This window comes from Idiotropiscis lumnitzeri, chromosome 20, assembly GCF_059441095.1.
Source record: "Idiotropiscis lumnitzeri isolate Australia: NSW breed Sydney's pygmy pipehorse chromosome 20, RoL_Ilum_1.0, whole genome shotgun sequence".
Classification (NCBI taxonomy): domain Eukaryota; kingdom Metazoa; phylum Chordata; class Actinopteri; order Syngnathiformes; family Syngnathidae; genus Idiotropiscis; species Idiotropiscis lumnitzeri.
Genome location: NC_142410.1, coordinates 13,075,805 through 13,099,093, shown reverse-complemented (window position 1 = coordinate 13,099,093; position 23,289 = coordinate 13,075,805). Strand labels below are relative to the sequence as shown.

General features: G+C 54.2%; 2 protein-coding genes across 6 annotated transcripts; one reads left to right on the top strand and one right to left on the bottom strand.

The window, feature by feature from the left end:
• Nucleotides 1–825: 825 nt before the first annotated feature.
• Nucleotides 826–13,669, bottom strand: LOC148317914 (PH and SEC7 domain-containing protein 1-like). 5 transcript variants are annotated; one of them, XM_088284333.1, is made up of 17 exons: nt 13,377–13,666; nt 11,302–12,897; nt 11,034–11,133; nt 10,211–10,703; nt 9,709–9,987; nt 9,307–9,420; nt 9,157–9,237; nt 8,981–9,099; nt 8,542–8,600; nt 7,917–8,006; nt 5,214–5,257; nt 3,742–3,932; nt 3,491–3,561; nt 3,267–3,424; nt 2,630–2,774; nt 2,139–2,282; nt 826–1,841 (listed from the first exon to the last, which is right to left on the bottom strand). In XM_088284333.1, exons 2-17 carry the CDS (start codon nt 12,793–12,795, stop codon nt 1,623–1,625), a joined length of 3,801 nt encoding a protein of 1,266 aa, XP_088140459.1. In that variant the 5' UTR covers nt 12,796–12,897; nt 13,377–13,666; the 3' UTR covers nt 826–1,622. The 5 variants fall into 5 exon arrangements, with proteins under 5 accessions (XP_088140459.1, XP_088140457.1, XP_088140458.1 ...); XM_088284331.1 differs by having other exon boundaries at nt 3,267–3,561; nt 13,377–13,669; XM_088284332.1 differs by having other exon boundaries at nt 8,981–9,237; nt 13,377–13,665.
• Nucleotides 13,670–14,430: 761 nt separating this feature from the next.
• Nucleotides 14,431–22,418, top strand: LOC148317913 (microtubule-associated protein tau-like). Its single transcript, XM_088284832.1, has 10 exons — nt 14,431–14,577; nt 17,149–17,284; nt 17,512–17,531; nt 17,654–17,699; nt 17,778–18,025; nt 18,096–18,188; nt 18,599–18,691; nt 19,242–19,323; nt 19,402–19,508; nt 20,629–22,418. The coding sequence occupies exons 2-10, from the start codon at nt 17,164–17,166 to the stop codon at nt 20,827–20,829; spliced, it is 1,011 nt and encodes a 336-aa protein (XP_088140958.1). The 5' UTR covers nt 14,431–14,577; nt 17,149–17,163; the 3' UTR covers nt 20,830–22,418.
• Nucleotides 22,419–23,289: the final 871 nt, after the last annotated feature.

The following is a 23,289-nucleotide window of genomic DNA, read 5'->3' as shown; positions in this document are numbered from 1 at the left end:
GCTGCTTCAACAACAAGCAACAGCTTTTTGGTATTCAAACAATTCTTAAAAGCTCTTAAAAACTTTTACCAAAAGACGACGATGGGATCGTTTGTGTCAAATTTTGGACAAATGAGGAAAAAAAAATCACTTTTTCTTTTTGTGGGAATAATTTTAGCTAATTCTCCCCCTGAGTTTAGAGAGAATTGGAAACAATAGATGCATTAATTCCTTTATTGAGAGCCTATAAACCAACATGATCTTATTGAAGCAAATACCCGGTGGGCATCTGAAGTCAATTCAACATCAACAACATCAGATGTCCACAGAGTAGCATTCATTTGGGAGAAAAAATGGCATTTTTATGTTTTTTTTTTTTTTAAAATAAGTCAGTTGTTTTTCTATTTTGGGGAACTTTTTTCAGTTTTCCCCTCTAACATTTAATTAATTCTGGAAAAACAAACAAAAATTCGGAAAAACAGAAAATATATTTTTGAAAAATTACACAAACAGATTTCTTTTCCCCAAGTGAATGCAACACACTTGCGTACATTTTTTCCTTGCAATGAAGAAAAAAACAAAAAAAAGCAACATTTTTGTTCAAAATGTTCACAAAGGAGCAGAAAGAGAATACACGCAGCGGCGGCAGCGGACCTGAATGTCGTACAAACATGCTTTATTTACAATCATCACGTTGCCACGCACACGTATGCGTCCACCAGGTGATGGACGGACACGTCGGTTACCATGGGGTTAACATGGGGGCGGGGCTTCACCTGTCCTTGTAGCTCTATCTTGGATGATAACCCCCCCCCACACACACACACACAAAAATGCACGTGCACGTGCACACACACGCACACACACAAAAATGATTGAGTGAAGGTGGAGAAGAGTTGAAGCGTCCTCCTGATTAGATATGCGAGGGGGTGGGCTCTCTGAGCCGTCCTGCCGCCAAGCAATAAGCAGCCCGTCTGGCAGATGAGTGACACTTTTGAAACGCCGCTGCCAACATGCTGGCCACGTTCACGCTGAAGGGCGGTCGAACTCCATCTTGAATAGCGAGCGCCCGGCAGTCAAATGCTGTGCAGGGGAGAAGCGCAAAGAACATTCCTGATCCGTCTGATGAGTGAAACCACAGCGCCCGTGTCCCACCGGTGGCCACAAAAGACGAGCGATCGAGCGAGCCGGCGATAGAAGGCGGCCGAAGCGTGAAGAAAATAAGAAAAAGAAGAACAAAGAGACGAAGAGAAAAAGGAGACGAGGAGCACAAGAAGCTGAGACAAAAAAGAACATAGAAAAGAAAATGAGAAGTGTCGGTGAGCGCTCTCGTCTTGGAAAAGTTGAAAGTCGCTGAAAAAGTCAAGGAAAAAAATGGAAATAAAGATGAAATGAAAGGATAAGCAAGAAAAGCAAAGAGAAAGTAAAAGGTGTGTATGTGGCGCCGGCGAGGCACCTTCCTGTTCTGACTGGCTGCCATTTTGGACGCTGTTGAGGGGGGCCATTGCCCCACCCCCGACCCGCCGACATCCTTCCTGGGAAGCGGGTGAGCCGGTCGGCGTGAGCAGGCGAAGGAAGCCCCCCCCCCTCTCGCCTTGCTGGCTCCAAAGCAAAGGAAAAGCCGGACGCCGCCGGCGGCGTCCTCACTTCTTCACGGCTTGCCTGTAGCTGTGCCTTTGGACGTCCTGCCGAGCCTTGGCGCCCGCTCGCGTCCCGCCGGCCGGGCTGCCGTCACGCAGGGTGGGGCTGGACTGCGCCCGCTGCAGAGCGCCCTCATCGTCCACCTCCGGCTCAGCCTCGCCCCCGCCGCCGCCCTCCATCTTGGCCCGCAGCAGGGCCACGTACGTCTCGTAGCGCGTTTTCTACAGAAGTCAGATGGCAAGCAAAGATGGCTGAGCGAGCGGCATGAAACAAACATCATTGGCGTCTTTCTCGAATGTTGCCGACGTGTGCTTAATAATCGCCGGCAATGGGCTTGAATTTGCATCCCACGACTTCATGGACGGACGCAATCATGGAAAGAAGAATGGATTGTGATGACAAAATGCCAAATTGTGGTCCTTGGCAAGGTCCAAAAGTTTGTCTCACTGCGACGTGTTTGGTGAAATCATACGAGAATGTCAAGATGGCAGCCGGGTCGCGCGCTTGTCCACACGAACCTCAAAGTGCAGATGTTGGTCCCGCTGCTGGTTCTGGTCCAGTTGTCTGCTTTTGCTTTTGCTTTTGGCCGGGCAAGAACGCAGCTCAGCCAGCTCCGAAGACACGGCCCGCAAACGGGCCTCGTGGGAACGCATCTGCTCCTCCTGCAAACACGCGACGCGCATCGACATCTTACGTTGGTGTGCGGCTCACAAATGGTGTTCGTGGCACGGCAGCCATCCGTGTTCCTTGCATGCCCCACGCGCGCTTTTCGCATGTTGTGCCATCGTTTGTTTGCATAGAGATGACCTCGGTGCGGACAACGGCAAACGAGACGGAGCGATCTTAAAGTTACTTAACGAGAGTCCACACAAGATGGCCGCCGCCGGGTCACTTTAAACGGCGGCCATTTTGCTCCGTACTGACTTCATTTGCGTGCACACGTGACTCGTCGCTCCGGTGTTGGTCATGTGACGCACAAAAGTGCGATTGCCGTGTGTGGCGGGCCCACCTCGGAGAGTTTGGACATGTTGCCCGGCAACAGCGGCCTGCTGAACTTCTTCTGGGAGCCGACGGCGGGCGGGAAGGACGGCGCCGAGAAGGTGGCCGCCACCGCGTTGATGCTGGAGATCCACGAATGCATCTGCTCGGCGTTTCTGTTGCGGATGAGGAGCACAACGTCAACGGTGACGACGCGCCAGTCGGTGGCGGCGAACCTTTCGGGGAGGGCCAACCGAGCGACCTCGGATTGTTGAACCAACCAACGCGGATGACGGCAGAAGCAACCCCCGACGATCGGCGCCAATTGCCAGCTCGTTTTTCGCGTTATTTCGCCGAACGGCTCGCTCGCGGTCGGGACGGATCGCCAGCAACGTCGAGCGACGAGAACAAGAAACGAAACGTGGACATCTCACACAAGCAGTCGAGCCGCAAACTCCCCCGGGACGGAGACGGCGTGGGGGGCGGGGCTTCACGATCTGGGACAAACGCAAGATGGAACTGGAGCAAGGCCGTGGCGTGTGTGTGTGCTTTTTGCGTGTGTGTGCGAGTCGCTCCGTCATGGTTGACGTTCAGGTGCCGCCAATGTTGTTTGCATTGTGACACACGCAAACACACACACCTACGCGCTCGAGTGGGCGCACACTTACGGCGCCTGGAAGAGGAAGAGCCTCCAGTCGGCGGTGCGCAGGTAGAAGACGTTTGCGCGTTTGCTGTAGTCGGCCGCTTTGATGGCGAGCGAGTGATGGATGGAGACGGCGTTCTTCAGGTCGTCATCCGTCAGCGGCTTGTCGGGGCGGTACTCGCCCTGAGTAATCCCGGACAACAGGAAGTTAGCGTTAGCATAAACATCGGCACGCGAGGCGCGGCTCACCTTCTGCAGGTAGAGGATGAGCCCCTTCAAGATGGCGTAGAAGGTCTTCCAGCCTCGCTTGCCTCTCGGTGCTGCCGCACAACCGCAAGACGTTACGTACGTAAAGCGCAATGGGAATACTTTCCAGAGTGCGTCCAAAAAGCGCTTAACGTCTCACACATTTTGAAGAGTAAGAACCAAAAGAGAGAAAAGTCAAGTGAAGCTTTGAGAACATTTTCTGAAGCCAGCGGCGGCCGCAGCGTCTCACGTACTTCTTTTTCCGTCCGAGTCGGCGTGCACTTTGCGCACCAGGAAGCCGTTCTTGTAAAGCGACGTCCCACAGGCCGCCGACTCGTCCGCCGACAACGTTCCATCGTCGCTCCCGCCGCCCGCCGCCGATCTGGACGAGTCGCACAGGCTGTCCCCGAGTTCCGAGAAGGACTTCCTGAGTTCCTCCTCGTCGCTATGGAGACATCGAACACGCCCGCCACCAAAACAAAGATCGTCATCGTGCGCTAACGCGGTGGCGGCGTCACGTCGCCGTAGCAACCGCGCAGCTTCTTCAGCTCCTCCCTTGCTGGCGGGCACAGCTGGCTAAAGTACTCGCATGCGACTTCAGTACGGATGAGGGAGGAGAAAAGAAAAAGAGAGAGGCGAGCCCATTTGGAGAAAGTGAGAGGAAGAACGTGGACTTGAAATGGGGCAAGTCCAAAAGGTTTTTGAAGAAAGTCCAAGAAAAACGTTGCGTACGCGAAGGCGTGGCTGACAGTTTGGCATCACGCGAGCAACACTCGTTAGCTCGGCAGGTGGCGCCGTGAGCGGCAAAAAATCGAGGACGGACGAGCGCCACATCGGCGTGTGGGCCGGCCAATCAGCATGCAGCCGGTTGCCTGGCAACTGCTGCACTGCCTGAGCGGCTTCTCACGCGCAGACTAATGGGGGCGAGGAGGGGCAATGTGCTGCCACGGTTACGCCTCGCCATGCTGGACAAATTACACACACACACACACACACGCTCGCTCGCACGCACAAGCACAGCGAGCACTGACACGCCCCCTCAGGTGGGCATGCGACGTCATCAAACGGCGTCGTCATGGAGATGAATTATTTTGCTCCCGCAGCTTTAACGGGAGAGGAAGTGGGAGGATGCAGGTGAAGCGAGAGAGCGGTCGCCATGGTGCCGTCACCACGGCAACAAAGCCCAGCCAGCCGCTTGCCTAATTGGCATCTCTGAGCTTCTGTAGCCGTCGTCAACGTTCGCTCTCATTCCCTACGCGGCAAAGTCGAGAACGCATCCTTTGTAGCGATCAGAAAGTAGAAAATGTGGGAAGGATTGCATCGAGAGCTAAAACCATTTAGCGAATACTCCCCAAACACTAGAAAAGCATTTTCCCATTTTTGGAGACGGCGCACGTCTTAATTTTGGTGTGATTGGCAAACGCGGGTCTGCTTTCAGTTCTTTCGAATGTACTATGCACGCTTCGAACGCCCGCGCGCATTCCGGCGAGCAGCTCTCTGCTTATTCCGTGAAAGGGAATGCGAGGAGGCGCTTCGGCCGAGAAGCTCGTCAGCCGCGTTCACACCCACGGCGGCGCAAAGTAGCCAACTTTGCAAAAATTCCAAAACTCCGCCCACCCGCAGTTAAAGCGCACTTGACTCGACACTTGCGCTGGGCAGGAATAGAAAAGTTGGGTCGTGGACAACATCATCGACCAGTGCGTGTATGTGCGTGTGGCGGACTTACAGGGTCCACTGCAGTTTCTGCGTCTTGATGGAGTTGTAGAGCGCCTGCAGAAACATAAACACGTTACTCAGCATGGCAGTCGCTAATTTAGCGGCCAGCGAGCGCGGCGGATCGATAGACGGCTCAAAAACGAAGACACGGACAGACGGCGGGAGGACACGATTTGTTTCGAGAGTTCTCGGCAGCTCCCGGGACGCAAAGAGCTCCGGGAAGTGACGGCGATCGAAGCAACTCACAGATGCAAAATGTTTTCGGGCAGTGACGCAAGCGGCTCACGTTTGCTCAGCGTTTAGTTTCCGTTCGGACTCGGTTAGCAACCGCTTTGCGGCCAATTAGCGACGGCGTCGTCACGAGAGCAGGAAGTCGCTCGTGATGAGTGATCGCCAACTAGCGAGCAGTTAGCAACAAACTAGCGAGGCTCACACTTTACGTTCACTTAGCGATCCGTTAGCGGGCAGCTACAACTCAGAAGGCGAGCGGTCAAGCGTGAACTCGGTCGACGTGTTGGTCGCCATGGCGACGTGCTTCGGCGTACCTTCCTCCTCTTGCGAGCCTGCGGGTGGTTCTGGCCGTCCTGGGCTTTGCCCAGCAGGTCGGGAAAGACGAGCGGCTTGAGGGATCGCGAGCGCGGCGTCCTGGGATAGCGGAACGGGTCCATCATGCGGAAATCACGGCCGTAGCGCACCGTGCACAGCGAGCGCGAGCGCAGACGTCCCGCTGAGTGCAGGCTGTTCACGCCGATCATGGTCGCCGAAGACGACGCTCGCTCACTCTGGACGGCCGCAAAACGAAGCAGATGGTCGAAGGGTACCGGGTGGTTCGGGGGGAGGGTGGGGGGGTCACTGGCCGATGATGTGCGCACCTGACGCATCCACGTCCATGGCCGCTGCACAACTTCAGCGAGGGGGTGTGTGCAGAGATTGACGCTGGGGGTGGCCGGGGGCGGGTGTGTGTGGGGGGGGGGGGGGGGGGGGGGGGGGCGTCAAAGCTCAGGCTCAGCGTCGGGATTCCAAAGAGCGTCGCTATCGTCGCAAGCTGATGCGGAGGAGCGCAAAAAGAAAAAGAAGCTTCCTGTTGCTCGCGGTCTGTCCGTTTTTTCTTTTTTTCCCAGCAGGCATTTCTCTCGCCGTTTTTTTCTTTCCTTTTGTGTTGCCACGGCGACCAGAAGGCGAGGAGCTGCCGAATGTCACCAGCCGAATGTCTTCCTCGCACTCTCGTTCGTTCTCTCTCACTTCATCTCTTTGCTCGTACCGCCCCCGTAGCCCCCCTCCCCCTCTCCCCTCCTCTCTCGAGCCCCACCCCCTCCCTCCTTGCCGTTCTGTTTGGTCTTCACACATCCAAGCGGTGACGAGCAGCTCGTGTGGGCGAAAAGGTGCAAATGTTCGCCGTCAACTTCCCGTCGGACTGTGACTGCCTGCTAGTGTGCGTGCGTGCGCGTGCGCGACACAAAGAAAAGTCAGCGTCAGAATGTGTATAATAAAAAGTGTGTGAGAAAGCGAGCGAGTCAACGAGTTGTAGTTCGTGACGGCGCCTCTAGGGGGCATCACCAGCACGAAGACCAGGTTTGTCAGGGTGGTTTTGTTCTTGCCGCTTGTGGACGCTCGCGATGGTCAAAGTGGCGGTCTGCGCCGCGGAGGGTCTCAACCTTCGCAGGCGGGGTCCTTGCAAGGTCATGACCTCTGTGGGCCGATTTGGAAAGGCCGAGCGTGGAAGAGGGAGCGAAATAATGGAGGCGACCAAAGCCTTGGCAGAGGGCCGTCTCCATGGAAACAAAGGCGCAATTCGACGGCCGTGTGAATTCGGACAACGCCGCAGTTACGTCACTTTGCCTTTGTGGGACACTCATTTGGAAATTTACAAGTGCCTTCAAAAATAACATTCATCAATAACCACAACGAGAACGACATGAAAGCTGATCGTCCCGATGCGAATACGTGATTGGAAGTCACAGCTGAAGAATGTTTTTTTTTTTTTTAAACAGAGGATCTGGCTTCAGTGTAAAACATGAATTTGTAAACTCAAGTTGCCGAACGATGAGTGTTGTGTGTCAATACGATGCACCCCCCCGCCTCCCGGCATCAAAGCACTCATTTTTGCTGGAAAAATGGAAATAAACACTACTTGCGCTTGCGAGCAGCACGGCGCGTGGCGGTCAAACGTAAAGTTGCAACGCTGCCACAGTTCGCTTTGACTCGACCGGCACGTAAACGAGCTGTCGAATACTGAAGCCCAACGGCGGGAACGTTTCGACTCTGTGGACTTCAGCGTTGGCGCTCGACGGCAAACGAAGCTCATCGAACGAGCTCGTTAGAAACAGGAAGCCAGAAGGCGATGCGGGCCGCCGCCCACTGGATGGTCGCCATGGCGATCGGGCAGAACGACCGAAAGGGACGTGGGTAGACTTGATGGCATTCATGTGTTACCGTGGCAACCACTCCGGGGACACTAACAACGCGCAGGAAGGAAGCCACACGTGCGCATTCGGGAAGTTTGCACGCAACATCGTGAGGATGTCGAGAAGAAAACAAGAAAAAAGAGGGTGAAATAAAAAGGAGGAAGAATGAAAGGAAGGAAGGCAATGAAGTTGATGATGAGTTGCTCAAAAAAGGCAGTTGGACGGCCGGAGCGAAAAACGAGTCCAACATTTTCAAGAAAGGACTCGTTTGAATTTCTCCAAACGTGCATGTGTGTGCGTGCACTTACTTGGAGCAGATGTTTGGGAAACGGTCGTCCGTCATTGAGTCCGTCCAATTGGCGAACAAATTGCGGGCAAGACATCTTGGCACCAACATTCTGACAAACGACATCCACATTTCACATCATTTGCTGCCGAACGTTTCAAATTTCTCCCCCCAAAATCTTTCTCGTGCCACGGCAGCTCGCGGCCGCGCGGAGCGCCAACGAGGCAAAGGAAAGCCACGTCTCGGGACGCTCGTTGGCCTCTTCGGGCTTTGCTGCCTTTTCTTCGGCTTTCTCATCTAACGTTCGTTTCCTCGTCTGCGTTTTGCGAGGGAGCTCAGCGCCAAACGAGACGCGTCCGATTCGGCACGCTTGAACATTTTGATGTTTCGGCGGATGAATTGTCTTTTGTTTGATGCGTGTCACTCAACTGCAAACAAGCCAGAGTTTTCTTTCCCGCATCTTGATGGCGAGAAAGCCAAAACGGGCGCAAAGGAATGCTTGAAAAGCGTCTTCAAGTCAATTTGACGGCTTTCAATTTGGTTTGAGGGGGGAAAAAAAGTTAATTTTCACTCACCAGTGAGTGTGGAATGTGCACCCCACACACACACACACGCACGCACGCACACACCAACACACACGAACTCACCAGGCCGTGCAGGTCCGCGTTGAGCGACACGAGCGCACGCGTCAGCGCGTGAACGGCATCTGAAAAGAAAAACATTTCATGGCTGAAAGCCTCGACGACATCGTGCACATGAAACAAAAATCAAAACACATTTGAACATTTGGTTTGATTTTGACTTCACGTCCGTTTTCAAAAGCAAATGAGTCCAAACTCCTTTTGAAGTTTTCACAACGTGACAACAAATGGATCAGGTTCCAACTTTATGATTGTGTCCCTTTTGGTTTTGTTTTTTTGCGTCGCAATCGAGTGGCGAGCGTCACGTGTCCATCGTCCGCTCACTCATTCCCAGCTGAGCTCCAATTTGACATGTGCCGTTTCACGTGGACGTCATCATCCGCCACACACACACACACACACACACACACACGTGCGCGTGAATGAGAGCGATGCGTCTTCTCACCCTCCGAGGGAAAACGGGTCGGGTTGCACAGCAAATAACGGCGTGAGAAGAGCCACAGCAGCCGCTCGCGCTCGCGCTCACGACTCGGTCCCGACGCCACCGCCTGCTTCAGGAACATTCTGCGCACACGCACGCAATCACAAACACTCAGAACTTTCTCACACACAAGCGCACACCTGAGAGCTCGGTCCAGAGAGAGATGCGAGAAGTCAAAGAGTCGGAGGTACTCGTCGGCCAGCAGGCGGCTGAAGTCGTCGCTGCCGCACAAAAACAAGACATCAAGAAGACGACGACGACGACCAAGACGCAGCGTTGCGAGGACTCACTTCCTGCTGATCTGGCGCGCCGCGTCCACCTGGCGGAAGCCGTGCAAGTGGTAAAGACGTCGCGCCAAGCGCTTGGCGTCGGCGCTCGCGTTTTGCCGCCACTCCGCCGCCTCCCTGCCGACCACACCCACAAATTCTTTTGCTCAATTTGCTTCTCTGGACCGCCGCAGCAGCTTTTGCCCCAAAGCGCTTTTGTGCTCTTGTGCCCCATCTGTGCCGGCGGCACGGAGTGGCGAGCGCGTGGATCCGTTGCTCCAAGGCAGAAGGTCGCCGCTCAAGCGTCAACATTGATTTTTTTGAGACATGGCTTCCATCAACGCCACTTGACACCTCTAATCTCGTTGCACTCTTGAGTACAATGACAATAAAGGGATTTCTAATTTCTAATTCTAATTGACTGACCTTGGCGCAGACGGAGGCGGCGGGCGGCCCCGCCTCTCGAGAGGCGTGTCCTCAGAGCCGGCGCTCAGCCTCTCGCTGGACGGCGCCCGCGTGGCGTCCGAGTCGGGCGCGGGGTCACGGCCGTCGAGGCTGCGGCGGGACGTCCCCTTGGCGCGCAGCGACTCCACGATGCTCTCAAAATGGCGGCTGAAGGCGTCCTCGGCGGCGCGGCGAGCACGCCGCAGTCGGATGGGCGACTTGCGAGCCGGCTGCCGGGCGTCCAACAAACACTCGGACGCGCTACACACAAAACGGCGGCTGGCGTTAGACTTTGTACCGCAATCGAGGTTATTGTTGTTGTGAAACCAAAACTCTCAAAACGGGAGTGAGGGAATATTTGGATGACCAACTTCAGCGAGAGACAACTGCGAAAAGCACTTCAATCAATCTGGAATCGACCCGAAGGACGCCAACGGAATCGAGTTGTGAACAAGAGCTCAAATGTTTGCCGTGTGCCGCATACCTCTTCGCGCGTGTTAAATGTTGTTCCCGCTCCGGCTGCTCGCGCTCGTCACTTGGCATGGTCGCGCCGGCCCAGCTCGCCACGTCTTCCGCTTGCCGCTCGCTTTCTCGACGGCGCTCTTCCTCCAGCCTTCCGTCGTAAGCCCCGAAGCCCAAACCGTAAGGCCTTAGGTCCGAGCCCCGAGGACTCCCGCCGCCAACGCCTCGGCGGCTCCCAAACGCAGAGTCGCCCACCGGCAACTGGTCCATGTCCGTCTCTCGATAGCAGCGCAGCGGCACGGCGTCCAGGTCCGTCTCGGAGTACTTGAGAGTCTGTCGAATGACACCCGTTTCCATGTGGGCGGCGGCGGGGGGCGGGGTCACCAATTCCACCTCCGCGTGCCGAACGGGCTGACTGGCGCCGAGCGGCGACAAGGCGAGGCCCAGGGGGGGTGTGGAGGTGGGTGACTCACTGGAGTGTCCACTTGGGGGCGCTGTGGAGTCTTCCACAAAGTCTACGCGATAAAGAAGAACGGACGAGAAGTTGACGTGGTCGGAAAACACAACAAGTGGCTTTGCCAGTTCACGAACGCATTGGCACGTTTGCGTTTTGGGGGAAACTCATCCCAGTTGCTGCTAAAAGAACTAAGAAAGCTCACGAGTGCAAACAATTGTGAGTAACTGAAGACAGAAAGAATTTGTTTCTTTCTTTATTTATTAAAATGCCTTCAGGAGCAGGAAACGCTGAACAATTACGAACGCCGACGGCCGGAATCCCGTTGTCGACTTTTTGGGGAACTGGCTCGGTCCCGAATGAAAAACTGCAAAAAGACAAATGAGTTCACCGCTACTTGCGGCGTCCTCTTCAGGTCCGAAGAGAAACTCCCACTTGGCCCGAGCGATCTTCTGACAGTGCAGCGACAGGACGGGTGCCAGGCTGTCCGTCTGAAAAAGACCAAAGCACAATGAAAACTCATCTGCCGTGAGATTAAGACGGGCGACAATCAGCTCGGAACACTTTGACGAATGGCAACTTTCTATTTCTCGGTCAGATTCTTGCTTCATACTCGTTTTGGTGCAAGTTTCCCGCTTTGAACATTTTCCACATCCCACCTGGATTCCAGAGGTGGAGGCGCCGCTCGCGTTGCCCGGCTGGCCAGGTGGAAGGGACTCGGGGGACAAGCACTCCCGGTCGCCTGAACCGCCCGTCACACCGCTGGAGCTGCGTGACGATCCTCCCATGGCGTCCAAATTGTAGTCGTAGTCCGCGTCCAGGACCACGGGGCCTAGAAGGAGGCGCTCTCTCCTTCTCTGCTCAGCTCGCTTTTGTTGCGTTAATGGGTTGCCAGAGCCACCACAGGCCTGGTCGCAGTCCGGGACTAGGAACGGACTGCTACTCAGCCCCTTATCGAGTGCCTCCTCGCTCGTCTGAGTGACGAAGGCGTCGGAGGTCGACTCGGAGTGATACCCACTTTCTCGGCATCCGGAGGCGCGGCTGTCGGGCAGTCGGAGATTGGCCAGGGTCACCCTGATGGGGGAGCCGAGCTCGGTAGGAGGCTGAGATGGGCGGTGGATCCGGGGAGCGAGGGAGGACACCCGAGCCGGTGGTGCCGAGCTCAGGAACCGGCCAGGCGGGTGGAGAGGTCGTCCGACGGCAGGAGGCTGCTTCGCGGCTGCCTTGTGGACCGGAATGTTCATCTTGAGGCTTTGATGTGGAGAAGCGGGTCCCGATTCTTTGGGATGAGGCCAGCGGGCGGCTGAATGTTTAGAAACGTCACTCAACTGGTTGAGGCCTTCCGTGACGTCGTCGCTCAAGTCAGCAGGTCTCCGGGAGCGGAAAAGGGGACTTTGGGACTGCGAAGCCTGCGAGTCGGACACTGGACTCTGAGGCCACCCCCATGTCCCGCGGTTTTTCGGGTTCATGTTGTGGTGCAAGACAGGGGAGCCGGACCAAGACTGACAACGGGCCGGACGGTAGGTCCGAGACCATTCCGAGCACTTCAGCGCATGCGCCACTTTAATCCTCAATAACGGCGATCCAAAGTCCTCCAAAGCCCTCCGAGTTGCGGCCCTACCGACGGAGTCCAGAGCGGGTCGTGAACCTGAAGGACGGAATGTCAATTTGGGACTGCATGAAGAACCGTGTCTGCCATACCAAAAAGGCTCACATATTCTTTTGGGAACCTGGTTGGAGCGTTCCTGACTGTTCCCTGCACTGCTTAAAGTCTTCACGTTGGACTTGTGCACGTAACTGAAGGAGACCACAGAACGCTTGCCATCAAGGCCCTCTTTCCTGTCGGAGCACGCCTTGTTGGAGGTCTTCATGTCCATTGGTAGACTCCAGCGCTTGGATAACTTGGGAGAGCCGACGGCTCGATCGAGCCGAGACCTTCCGGAGTCCAGACAAGGAGATTGGCGGAGTCGTTTGGGACTCGGGGTCTGACACCTGGGGGAGGTCTTGCAGGTTAGTTCTGACAAGAGGTCCCGAGCGTTGTCCTTAAGTGCCGAGTGTTCCAGTAGAGTACCAAAGGTCTTCGCGCTGACACTAGGACTGGAAGCGGACCTGACCTCCACATACAGGTGGAGGACTTCCCCAGATTGGGTCATGGCCTCCTCCTCTTTTGTCCTTGAGGGGAGTTATTGAGATGTTTCGTGTGGCGGGGCGGAGAAGGAAGGGGAGCCAGTCAACTAAGCACCCCAAGTCAGCGCCTGGAAAAGGGGGAGGAGCTTGTCAAGGACACTACTGGCGAGATTGTGGGTGGTCGTGTTGTAGAAGGGGGTGTGTGTGTGAGGGGGGGGGGGGTGAGTGGGTGTGTGCGTGCGTGTGCGTGCGTGCGTGTGAATTGTGTTTTGTTGTGTTGTGTTCGTGTCTGCGTGACTTCACAAGGCGAGCGTGTAGAGGTCATGCAAAGAGTTGAAGATGAGGCCAAGAGTAAACGTGAAGATGATGATGATGTCGGCAACTTTCGTCGTGCTGGTACAAAAAAAGTTGTGTGAATGTCACACAATAAGATGCTGCGACATTACATGGAAGGTGCTTTGTGTGTGTGGGGGGGGGTCAAAGTCAATGCAGGGAGTCTGAAGGAGCCGCATGCGAGCACGTGCGTGAGACGCCGCGCACGACGGCGAACGAATAAGAGAAGAGGAGGAAATAAGAAGGAAGGAAGAAGGAAAGAAAAGTCACTCACAGGAGGGAAGCTTGCTCGCGCGCCGCCATGTTGACGACCATCACGACGCTGGTAAAAATCAAGCGGTGCGCGCGCACGGCGACCAGACCGCCGCAGTTGGTTTGTCGTCCTCGCGGGTTTTGTGCGTGCGTGCGCGTGCACTTGACGTCAGGTGGGAGAAGAGAGCGCAGCGCCCGCAGCCCCGCCTCTTCCTGTTCCGACCGGCGTGCGAGCGCCACTGAGCATGCGCAGTGCCTTGGCAGCGCGAACACCTGCGCCCGCGTGCACTGACGCGAGCACGCCGAGGGTGCTTGTGACGCGCTGCTGCAGTGCACGCGGCGCTGGAATGACAACACGTGGGACAGGCTGACGTGTGGCAGCACACGACCGCAAAAACAATTATTGTCTTATTTCCTCAGCCCCCCCAAGCTTTTAAGTGAAATAAATTTGGGATGTTTTTTGGTATCTTTTATTCTGAAACGAATTAATGGCCTCGTTATTTGCCACGTTTAATTTATTTTATTCAATAATTGGATAATCGATCAGTCCTAAATAGTAAAATTGTGGAGTGACGTCACATTGAAGGGGGGGGGCTGCAGTCAAGCCGGGTTTGAAGGTATTTTACTGTTGTGCCACCTAGCGGCAGAGCAAAAGGATTGCAGCATTAACTCATGAAGAACAAACCGTTTCATGCTTTACATTCCATTTCATTTACGCGATTACCAAGTTTTTGGAAGTGAAATGTTCTAAAGATTTTTTCCTTACTAACAAACAGAAGTTGACGAAGAATAAGAAAAAAAATATCAAGAAGCCAACGTGAGTGTGTGTCTTGGCCAATGTTCCTTTTTCCGTTCTGGCCGTCATGTTGACTAAATGAGTGCGAGGCTGAGAAAAGAACAGCAAAGGATTGTGTGTGTGTGTGTGTGTGTTGGGTTGGGAAGACACATTCATTCATTCATGTTGAAATGTTTAAAAATAATACAAATAAAAAGTGTGTGGTGCTAATTAACGGTAGAGAAGATGGATGGATGGATGGATGGATAGCAATTTTCTTAACGTTGGTTTGCACGGCAAATACAAAAGCTGCCTGCGCGGGCACCGTTTGCGTTTCAACACAGGCGCGCTCCCCCCAGCGGCGTGAGCGTGCACAGCGAGGAGGAGCCGTGCTTGCGTGCGCGTCGTCCAGCCGAGAGAAGAACGAAGCGTCTCCAAGTGCACGCAGGTAAGAAGCAACTGCACCGTGGCCCACAATTCCAAACCGAAAACGCGACCAGACCGCATTCGTTCCACCGACAGCCATGCACGCGCGGACAGGACGGGACGCGCGCGTACGTCTTCGTTTGAGGTCATGCATGCACGAGTCCAAAATGTGCGTGTTCTATGGCTCGACGTATTTATTTTTATTGATTTTTTTTTATTTTAAATCGCTTGCTCTTTCTGCGCGCGGGCCAGCGGGCGTCGTTCGGCGCGTGCACGCGGCATCCTTCGAGCAGGTTCTCCCATGGAGCGTCTTTGTGTCGCGCGTCTCCGCCGCGAGAACGCGCGCTGCTTTATTCTAGAACATGGAAGCAATGATGGCCGACACCGTCGCCCCCTACCCCGCCCCCACCCCGAACATTCTCACAGTCTGCTTTCAACCCCCCCCTAAAAATAATGATGACATTTCTCTCGTGTGGGATCCACCTCGTCGGCTCTTTGTGCTGGCTGGTCGAGACCAGCCGCGTTTTTTTTTTCCAGACATGCGAGGAGAACATTTGGCACTTTGAGATGCGAGTGCCTCCACCACCGAGTTTTTTTTTTTAGAAACGTATCATCGTTGGGCACATTTTTCACTTGGACTCCAAAGTGAAAACTTGAGACGCGAGCGCCAGCGGTGGACGGTCAGTCCGTCACTAAGTTCCGGTCAGTATTTCAGACCTCGTCGTCCCTCCTCAGCCGACACAGGACGGAATTTGCACATCACACGCAGGTGCCACACAAGCATACATGCAGCACCCCAAAAATGAATAAAAAAGAAATCAAATGAACGTCAAGTGTGCGGCACCTGGGCGTGTGACGTGGTACCGCCAAGTCCGTTCTCGGCACCGTTTGGCTGACTCGGATGGACTAGGCGGGCCTGAAATACAGACGAGAACTCACAGTTGCTAACAAACAACGAAAGTACCATTGACATGCTAACAGTTAGCATCGATCGTTGCGCGAGCAGAAGCAACATTTTTGAATAAAAACGGTGGAGCAACACATGCAGGCAGACAATATTACAATACTCACACGCATGTTCTTTGCCCTCTCTGAAAAATGACTTGAGGAAAACCTCGTGACATCGCAGCTCAGCTTTCACAGTCTCAGTATTTCTCGGCACATGAAACATCACAGGAAACGTAAAACGTGGCTTGAAATGTGTTTGTCGACCTAAAAACGTCAGAAGACGGCATCCTACGGTCGTGAAAGGAGACGACAAGACAAAGTTCTGGTGATCACTTCACGCTGAGGTTAGCGCCGTTAGCTTAGGTTAGTTGGCATGAGGCGCTCAGTTGTGAAACTAGCGTTAGCGTGTCAGAAGGCGCCTGCTTGGCGTGTACAAACGAGGAAAAAAATTCAGACTGTGTGTGTGTATGTTACATGTGTGTTCATGTTGTGTGTGCGTGGGGGTCGTGTGGCACGCAAGCTAATTTTGCCAGCAGCTTCCCAGCGTGGGCCGGGAGCGGCCAAGTGGGTCAGGCCCAATCAAGCACAAAGTGGAGCGCGGGTGGGCGCTACCTGCCGTGGCGTCCAATCTCAAGCCGGCGTTGAAGGACATCCTGTTTGCTGACGTGGGAGCAAATGTGTGGCGACGCCCACTCTGCCAACATGGCCGGAGGCTGGCCGGCAACACGAGACGCCGACGTGCTCGTCGTGATCCGTGCGAGGCCGTCGATCAAGAAGTTTTCACGTGATGCGGCCAAGGCCTTCTCCTATTGGCTGACAATAGCCACCAATGAGCTCGTACGGGCCAAACCAAAACTTTTTCACGCACGTGAATCGTGATGTGAGGTGTCGGGAAACCTTTCGGGTGTCATTGAAGAGCTTGGCCCACTTTATTTATTTTTTCCAAAACTCCAGGAAGACGGCAGCCGGCTGTAACCACTGGCGCTTGGTTCGGGTGGGTTTGGGGGTTGGGGGGGTCTCGCGGACATCCACAACGACGCGCAAGTAGCGAGGATGCTAACGCGTTAGCTTCTGCGAGATGCCGCGGCGAGCCTCCCAGTCGTCTTTGTCTTGTTCCCGCTCGTTCATGCGGACGCCTCAATGGCGGTTTTGTCCGCTAAATGGGGCAACGGAGACGTGCGCACGCACACGTGCACACGCACACTGTGCGGCTTGACAAGGTCCTCATTACTGCGAAAGGTGACATCATCGTTTGCTGTTGTCTGTTCGGAGCGAGCCTGGCCACTGGAAGCCATCTTGTGCCACAGGAAAACCTCGTCGCCGGAGGATTGCGCAATCTTCCAAGTCAGAGCGCAACGCGGCCTCGAGACACGCATGACCCAACTTTGCAGTTTGTCAAGACACCGAGTGTTTTGTTTTGACTTGCGAGTGCCACCTTGAGATAAGAGCACCGAACGGCGGCAGCTCACTTGCCGACGAGCGTCCGTTTGCCAAACGAGCGGGCGAGTCTTGGAGTTGACTCGACGACCTAACGGACGACGGCTCCTGGCCAACATTTTCTTTTCTTCTCCCGTTTACCGTTGATGTGGCATCATGTCGTCCTTCCTTCCGAATGATGTCGCGTCTCGCGCGTCCTCTTCCGCAGCTTCGCCGTCCCAGCATGGACCACACCGCCGCCAATAGCAGCTACACGGCCGCCGCCGATGCCAACATGGCTGCCATGAGCCTCAACGAGCACCACCATGAAAATGGCGTCCCGACGGGACACGCCAAAGTCACAGGTGAGCCCGCCTCCGTGTGTGTTGCGATTGGCTCTCGCGCTTCTTCAGTCCGTCAACTATTTGAGTTCCGCTCAATTCAGTCGTCAGGGCACGATGACGACGTTGACCATTTTGCAAGGTGGCTCGGAGGATATCCTCAAAAAGTTTGAGGAGCCCCGAGCTGCCTTTGAGCGTGGAAACATCAAACCCCCCCTTTGCTGACCTTGCACTCTTGTTTGGTCCCACAGCTCACGGAGGCGCGGAGAAGGTACGTGATGATCAGCGGTCCTCATTTATCGCTAATGCTATCGCTACCGTAGCATTGCGACACACGCTTCCGTCCTCCAATCGGGGAGCGTCTTCACGTCACGCGTCATTTTGTGCTTGCAGAAATCTCAAACTCTTGCGAGCAGAACGTCGGCCAAAACTCAGCCAGGTACGTCAAGTGGAGCGCGACCCGGCGGGCGTCGGGCACGTCGGGCGTCACGTGACCGTCGTCCGCTCTACATTCCAGACGCGACGAGCGGCCACAGCAGTCCCGGCACGCCAAAGTCTCCCTCCAGCCAGGCGCTCTCCGGCAAGTCGGCAAGCGACGCCCACAAGGTGAAGAAGGTGGCGGTGGTGCGTAGTGCCCCAAAGTCACCCGGTTCCCTTAAGACCCCGCCCCCCCTGGCCGCCGCCCCGCCCATGCCTGACCTCAAGACGGTCAAGTCCAAGATCGGATCCACCGGAAATCTCAAGCACCAACCGGGCGGTGGCAAGGTAAGCGCGCTGGTGGCGTGCGACGTGGCGCTCTTTTTGGGGTGACGTGGAGTTTTTCCATCTGGTGCAGGTCCAGATCCTGGACCAGAAGGTGGACTACAGCAACATCCAGTCCAAGTGCGGCTCTAAAGCCAACATCAAACACATGCCTGGCGGCGGCAACGTGAGTGAGGCGTGAGACGCTTGCGAGCTGCGCTAACGCGACTTAGCGGCCCCGCCAAGACATTACAGAGGATTTTATTTTTTTTTTTTTAATGGAGCGTTGGCCTGACATAAAAACATTTGTAAATATCTATTGGGGTGTGCTGTTAAGGGGCGTGGCCAAGTGAGCGCCATCAAGAAGTGTGCTTGGTCGTTAGCGCCATGCTCCTTGCGAGTGTCCTCATTTTGTATTTGTGGCTTCATGAAAATGAATTTGCGACTGCGGCTCGCCTTGCCCGCATGCCACGTTGTGAAAACGTCCAAGTCAAAGTTTTACGCGACTTCGTTCCTCGTCCCGGTTGGGCCGCGGCCAAGCCGAGGCAGCGTTGCACTTTGCTTTCAGCGCGCTTCTTTCTTGTCGTTCTCGCTCAGGTTCAAATCTTGGACAAAAAGTTGGACCTGTCGACCGTCCAATCCCGCTGCGGCTCCAAAGACAACCTCAAGCACACGCCGGGCGGCGGCAAGGTGAGGCGGCGGCCGCGCGAGCGGCGTGTCGCGAGGGGTCACGTATGTACGAACGCTCACGTCGTTGGCGCTGGGGGCGTGTCATCCTGGCACGTGCGGCGTTTTCTGCGCGGTAACTGGCATCTCTGCCGTGTTGAGATTGTGGACAAGAAGTTGGACTTGAGCAACGTGCGTTCCCGTTGCGGTTCCAAACATAATATTAAACACGTCCCCGGTGGCGGCAATGTGAGTAGCTCACTGCTGACTGGCTGCTGGACAGCCCAAGACACGCCCCCTCTTCCCCACCACCACCGACTCCCTTCTCCATCAAAGAGCAACCTAACTCCCGTGCCGACCACAACTAGCTTGCACTTTCTACACGAGTCGTCGTGCTCCTTGTGTGTCCGTCATGTGCCGTTTCCGGGGCAACTAACAACCCATCGTTTGGCGTGATGGACGTCCCTCAAAACGGGAACGATTGGGCGTTGGGGTGGGGGGCGGTGCGTGGCACGGCGGGCCTCCCGTGTTTTGCACACCAAAAATTTGAAGGTGGCCTCGTTTCTCCCATCAGGTCCAAATTGTCCACAAAAAAGTGGACCTGAGCAGCGTGGCGTCCAAGTGCGGCTCCAAAGACAACATCCGCCACAAACCAGGTGACGGCACGTGCGCGCGCACACGCACACACATGCGCACACTAATCACGTGACGTTTGCTGACCTTGTGACCACCAGGTGGCGGCAATGTGGAGATCAAAAATGAGAAGCTGGAGTTCAGAGTTCAGTCCAAGGTGGGCTCGCTTGGCAACATCAATCACGTGCCGGGAGGCGGCCAGAGGAAGGTAAAAAAAATAAAATAAAAAACCACGACGTCACGTCACCATTTCGCTGCCGCAAATCACGTTTGCTTTCTTGGCTTGATGGGAGAAAGAATAGAAAACGTTAAGAGTAAAATCTGAATCGCACAAAACACCAACATTAAAAGAATTGAAAAATATTCAATCAAAAAAAAAAAGCCAAAATGGGGAAGTTGGCTTATTGCACAAATGAAACGAGAAGAAATAATCCTGAAGTCGTTTGGACGCCGTGATTTGCCATCCGTTTCGTGCTTCTCACAACCCTCCCCCACCCTCATTCTAATCATTATTATTATTATGATTTCAAATCTGCACTTTGATTTTATTTCTGTTGACGCCATCCCATTTATTTTTATTGCATGCGTCACCCCTCCCGCCTGAAACCCCCCCCCCCCTCCCCCGGCCGGCATAGCGAGCCAATGGGAAGAAAGGCGCGTCGAACCCCTTGGACGACCCCTCCCCCGTCGCCATCCCCCCTCACTCACCTCACGCACCCGCCAAGATGAAGGATGCCAGTAAGTAGCAGCGTCATCGTCATTCAGGCACTTGAACTGGAGGAACTATCGAGGTCCGGCGTGCCCGAGTGCGGTCCTTGAGGCCCGCTGTGCTGGATGTTTTCCATGTGCCCCTCGTCCAACACAAATGCTCTGCAGGAGCGATCACGATAACAATCGCGAGCAATTGGATGGACGTGGGCCACATGAAAAACAGGTTGGCACGTCGGAGGCCTCGAGGACCGCAGTCGGGCATGCCTGGTCTTGGAGCGCCATATGCAAATGTGCGCCCGACTGTTTTTGTCGGGAGAGAGCGAACGATAGCCAACTTTAACTCGTTCTCGACATGAGAACATTTTCAGTGGAACAATCTCGGCCCACCAAATCATTTGATTTGGTCATCCGCACACCACTTCCACGGATGGCCACTTGGGGGCAGTATGCCGCACAAACATTTTCTGCATAGAGCCTTTCGAAATAGTTCCTTTTTCAGAATTTTTAGGTATGTACTTTCATTTGAAAATCCAGACCCGGATGCGTTTTGACCGTGCGTGTGTGTTAGCGCCGTCCCTGACGAGTGTGCCCGTTTGTGCGTGTGCGTGTGCGCGCAGATCGAGAGCCACAAGCTGAACTTCCGTGAGAGCGCAAAGGCGCGCACGGACCACGGCGCCGAGATCATCTCCCTGGACGAGTCGCCCACCCACCAGCTCAGCACTGTGTCGTCGTCCGGCAGCCTCAACATGGCCGAGCCGCCCCAGCTGTCCACGCTGGCCGACCGGGTCAGCGCCTCGCTGGCCCGGCAGGGGCTGTGAGCCGCCATACGCCCCCCCCCCCCTCGCCCACCCCCAACCTCGCACGCGCATCCTGCTGCGTCACGCTCCACATCCTTCTTCTCACCGGACTTTTTGTAGCCGTCGTCACGTTTCGACTGTAATTGGCACGGGGGAGGCCGAGGGTGGGGTGGGGGTGTCAAACGCATTTTGAGTTGGCGGGCCACCTTGACCTTTCGCCCCAGCCTGAACTCAAGTGGGACGTTCGATATCCAAATTTGGAGTACAAGTACAACGCGTTTACTGATTGCTAGCTTGCTGTCAATTCATCTGAACAAAAAAATTAATTGCAAATTCAATATTTTTTGACATGTGCAACTTCCATGTCGGAACCATTTCGAAAGCAACTCATGAAGACGCAGACATTTTTTGAACGTGATACATTTGCGCTTCCATGTGCAAATGTGACAAGTGGAAGGGACTCATCACTTTTCAGAAGGAGGAGGGTGGACATTGCAGTTACCTTGGCAACGTAAACATCCAAGTTGTGGCAGCGTATTAAAAAAAAAAAAATAATAGGCTTTTTAAATTGTTCACGGCTATATTGCGTTTTATTTCCCCAGGAGGCTTTCCTTGTCACGCAAATACGACGCCTTTTTTTTTTTTTTTTTTTTAAATGAGGTGACCTAGCTGGCCAAACTTGACGCGTTGCTGCCTTTGCAGGGACATCCATTCATCAGTCGAAGGTGTTAAAACCTGACCAAGTTCACATTCTCAGAGTTGTGGACAAAAAAAAGAAAACAAAAAAAAGTCATTACTTTGATTGACAAAATGCCAGTCAAGATGTCCTCTTACCCGGAAAGGCCCGCGGGCCGTATCTTTGACGCCCCTGCGTGAGGGCCTCACCTCCTTGCATTTTAGGCAGTCGGTCGCTACGGCTACTGGCGTCACCTTCAAGTCCGCCTCATCTTCTGCTTCTTCCATTTGGAGGCTTTACGCCGTCCCGCTCGTCACTTCGGCGACCTCGTTTGTCAAAAATGGTCCTGAGGCGACGTCGCCTTTCTGTTGCGTCGGCTTTCGAAACGTCGGCGGCAAAACAACGGACGGCAAGCGTGAGACAAGCCGACCTTTCAAGCAGTATTGTCGCTGAGTTGGGAGTCCCCGTGCCGCCATTCCTTTGTCGAGGTCCGCGTCCTTTTAGCTTCATAATTTAGCACGCGTGCAAAGTCATTTTTCTGTGGAATATCTATTTATAGTTTTAGTTTGTTGACAGTCATGGTTCTTTCTAAAGTTTGTAGTCAATGGAAAAAAAAAAACAATTCTGTGACATCACTTCCTGCATGAAACGCCAAACGGAAGTGAAACCAAGTCAGCGACCCCCCTCTGGCCCCGCCTACTTCCCCCCCACTCCCTGCCCCGCCCCCAAACAACCTGCTGGATTGGTGCGTTTGCGTATGCAGGGTAATGCCACTTTTTGTTCACCGCGTGTTGTGTTTTCGTACCAGAGCTGAGGTGCATGCTAACTTATTCTAATGTGTCACAACTAACGCGCTGTACAGTGGTGCCAACGTGATGATTGTTGTTGTGTATTTCATGTCTGTTTGTGTTTGACAATAAACGCTAACAAGTCACCTCGGACGTCGTCTTTGTTGAGGTTTGGCGAGGGAAAAAGTGAAGCAGGACACATCGCGGAAAACGGCTTTTCAAACTAAGTGGGAAAGCATACGATCAAGTCAACCTTTGGTTATCGGAGCCGGTTCAAAAATTGTCTTTGGACGAGACCTTCAGAATTTTGCTAATATGCAAAAAAACGGCTCCAGCACGCCCGCGAATCTCGTGAGAAGCGTTTTTGGATTCTGGATGGACGCAGGGCCAGGACCAGACAAAAACTATTTTGGAATTGACACCCAAAAGATGGGAAACCTGCAGCAGCGCCAGGAAGCGAGTCCTTCCTTCCGCAAACATGTGCATGGCACACGTGATCTTTACGGCGTGTTAGCGCCCTCTCTTGGTAGAAAGTGGACACTGCATGCTGTTAGGGCATGTCTCGTAAGAGAAAAAAACTCAACTGACTGAAGAAAAAAAGAAAGTAGTACATGAGCTTAATCATCGCACTCATTTTTTGGGAATGGGAGGACGAGCATTGCTCATATGCAACGTCACATCTTTATCAATCATCCAACTAATTAGCTTCAATGTCACAGTTCTGCATGAGGGTTTTTGGAGTTGACATTCGCACTCAAGTCCCTGTCCTTTGTGAGCGATCTCATTAAGACATGAACTTGACTTTTTTTTCCAAATTTTCAAGTATTTTGTGTAACTTCATTCATAAACACTTGGAAACTTGCAATTAAAAGTATTTGCTACTCGAAATTGGGTGACTTCATCTGGGACGAAAGCAAGTTGACTGCACCATCCCCGCTACGGAGGGTGGGCCACGGGGGCAACCGCTTGTGATGCAGGTGATGATACGGCACCAAGGAGCAAGAGAACGAGACATCT

What these genes read in the sequence shown, in the direction of transcription:
- LOC148317914 (XM_088284331.1), bottom strand. Translation starts at nt 12,795, where the DNA reads ATGACCCAATCTGGGGAAGTCCTCCACCTGTATGTGGAGGTCAGGTCC. An exon ending in CATTTAACACGCGCGAAGAG is followed by an intron (nt 9,988 to 10,210) that starts GTATGCGGCACA and finishes TTTTGTGTGTAG; the next exon opens with CGCGTCCGAGTGTTTGTTGG. An exon ending in ACGCGGACCTGCACGGCCTG is followed by an intron (nt 8,007 to 8,541) that starts GTGAGTTCGTGT and finishes GTCGTTTGTCAG; the next exon opens with AATGTTGGTGCCAAGATGTC.
- LOC148317913 (XM_088284832.1), top strand. Translation starts at nt 17,164, where the DNA reads ATGGACCACACCGCCGCCAATAGCAGCTACACGGCCGCCGCCGATGCC. An exon ending in CTCACGGAGGCGCGGAGAAG is followed by an intron (nt 17,532 to 17,653) that starts GTACGTGATGAT and finishes TTGTGCTTGCAG; the next exon opens with AAATCTCAAACTCTTGCGAG. An exon ending in ACACGCCGGGCGGCGGCAAG is followed by an intron (nt 18,692 to 19,241) that starts GTGAGGCGGCGG and finishes TTCTCCCATCAG; the next exon opens with GTCCAAATTGTCCACAAAAA.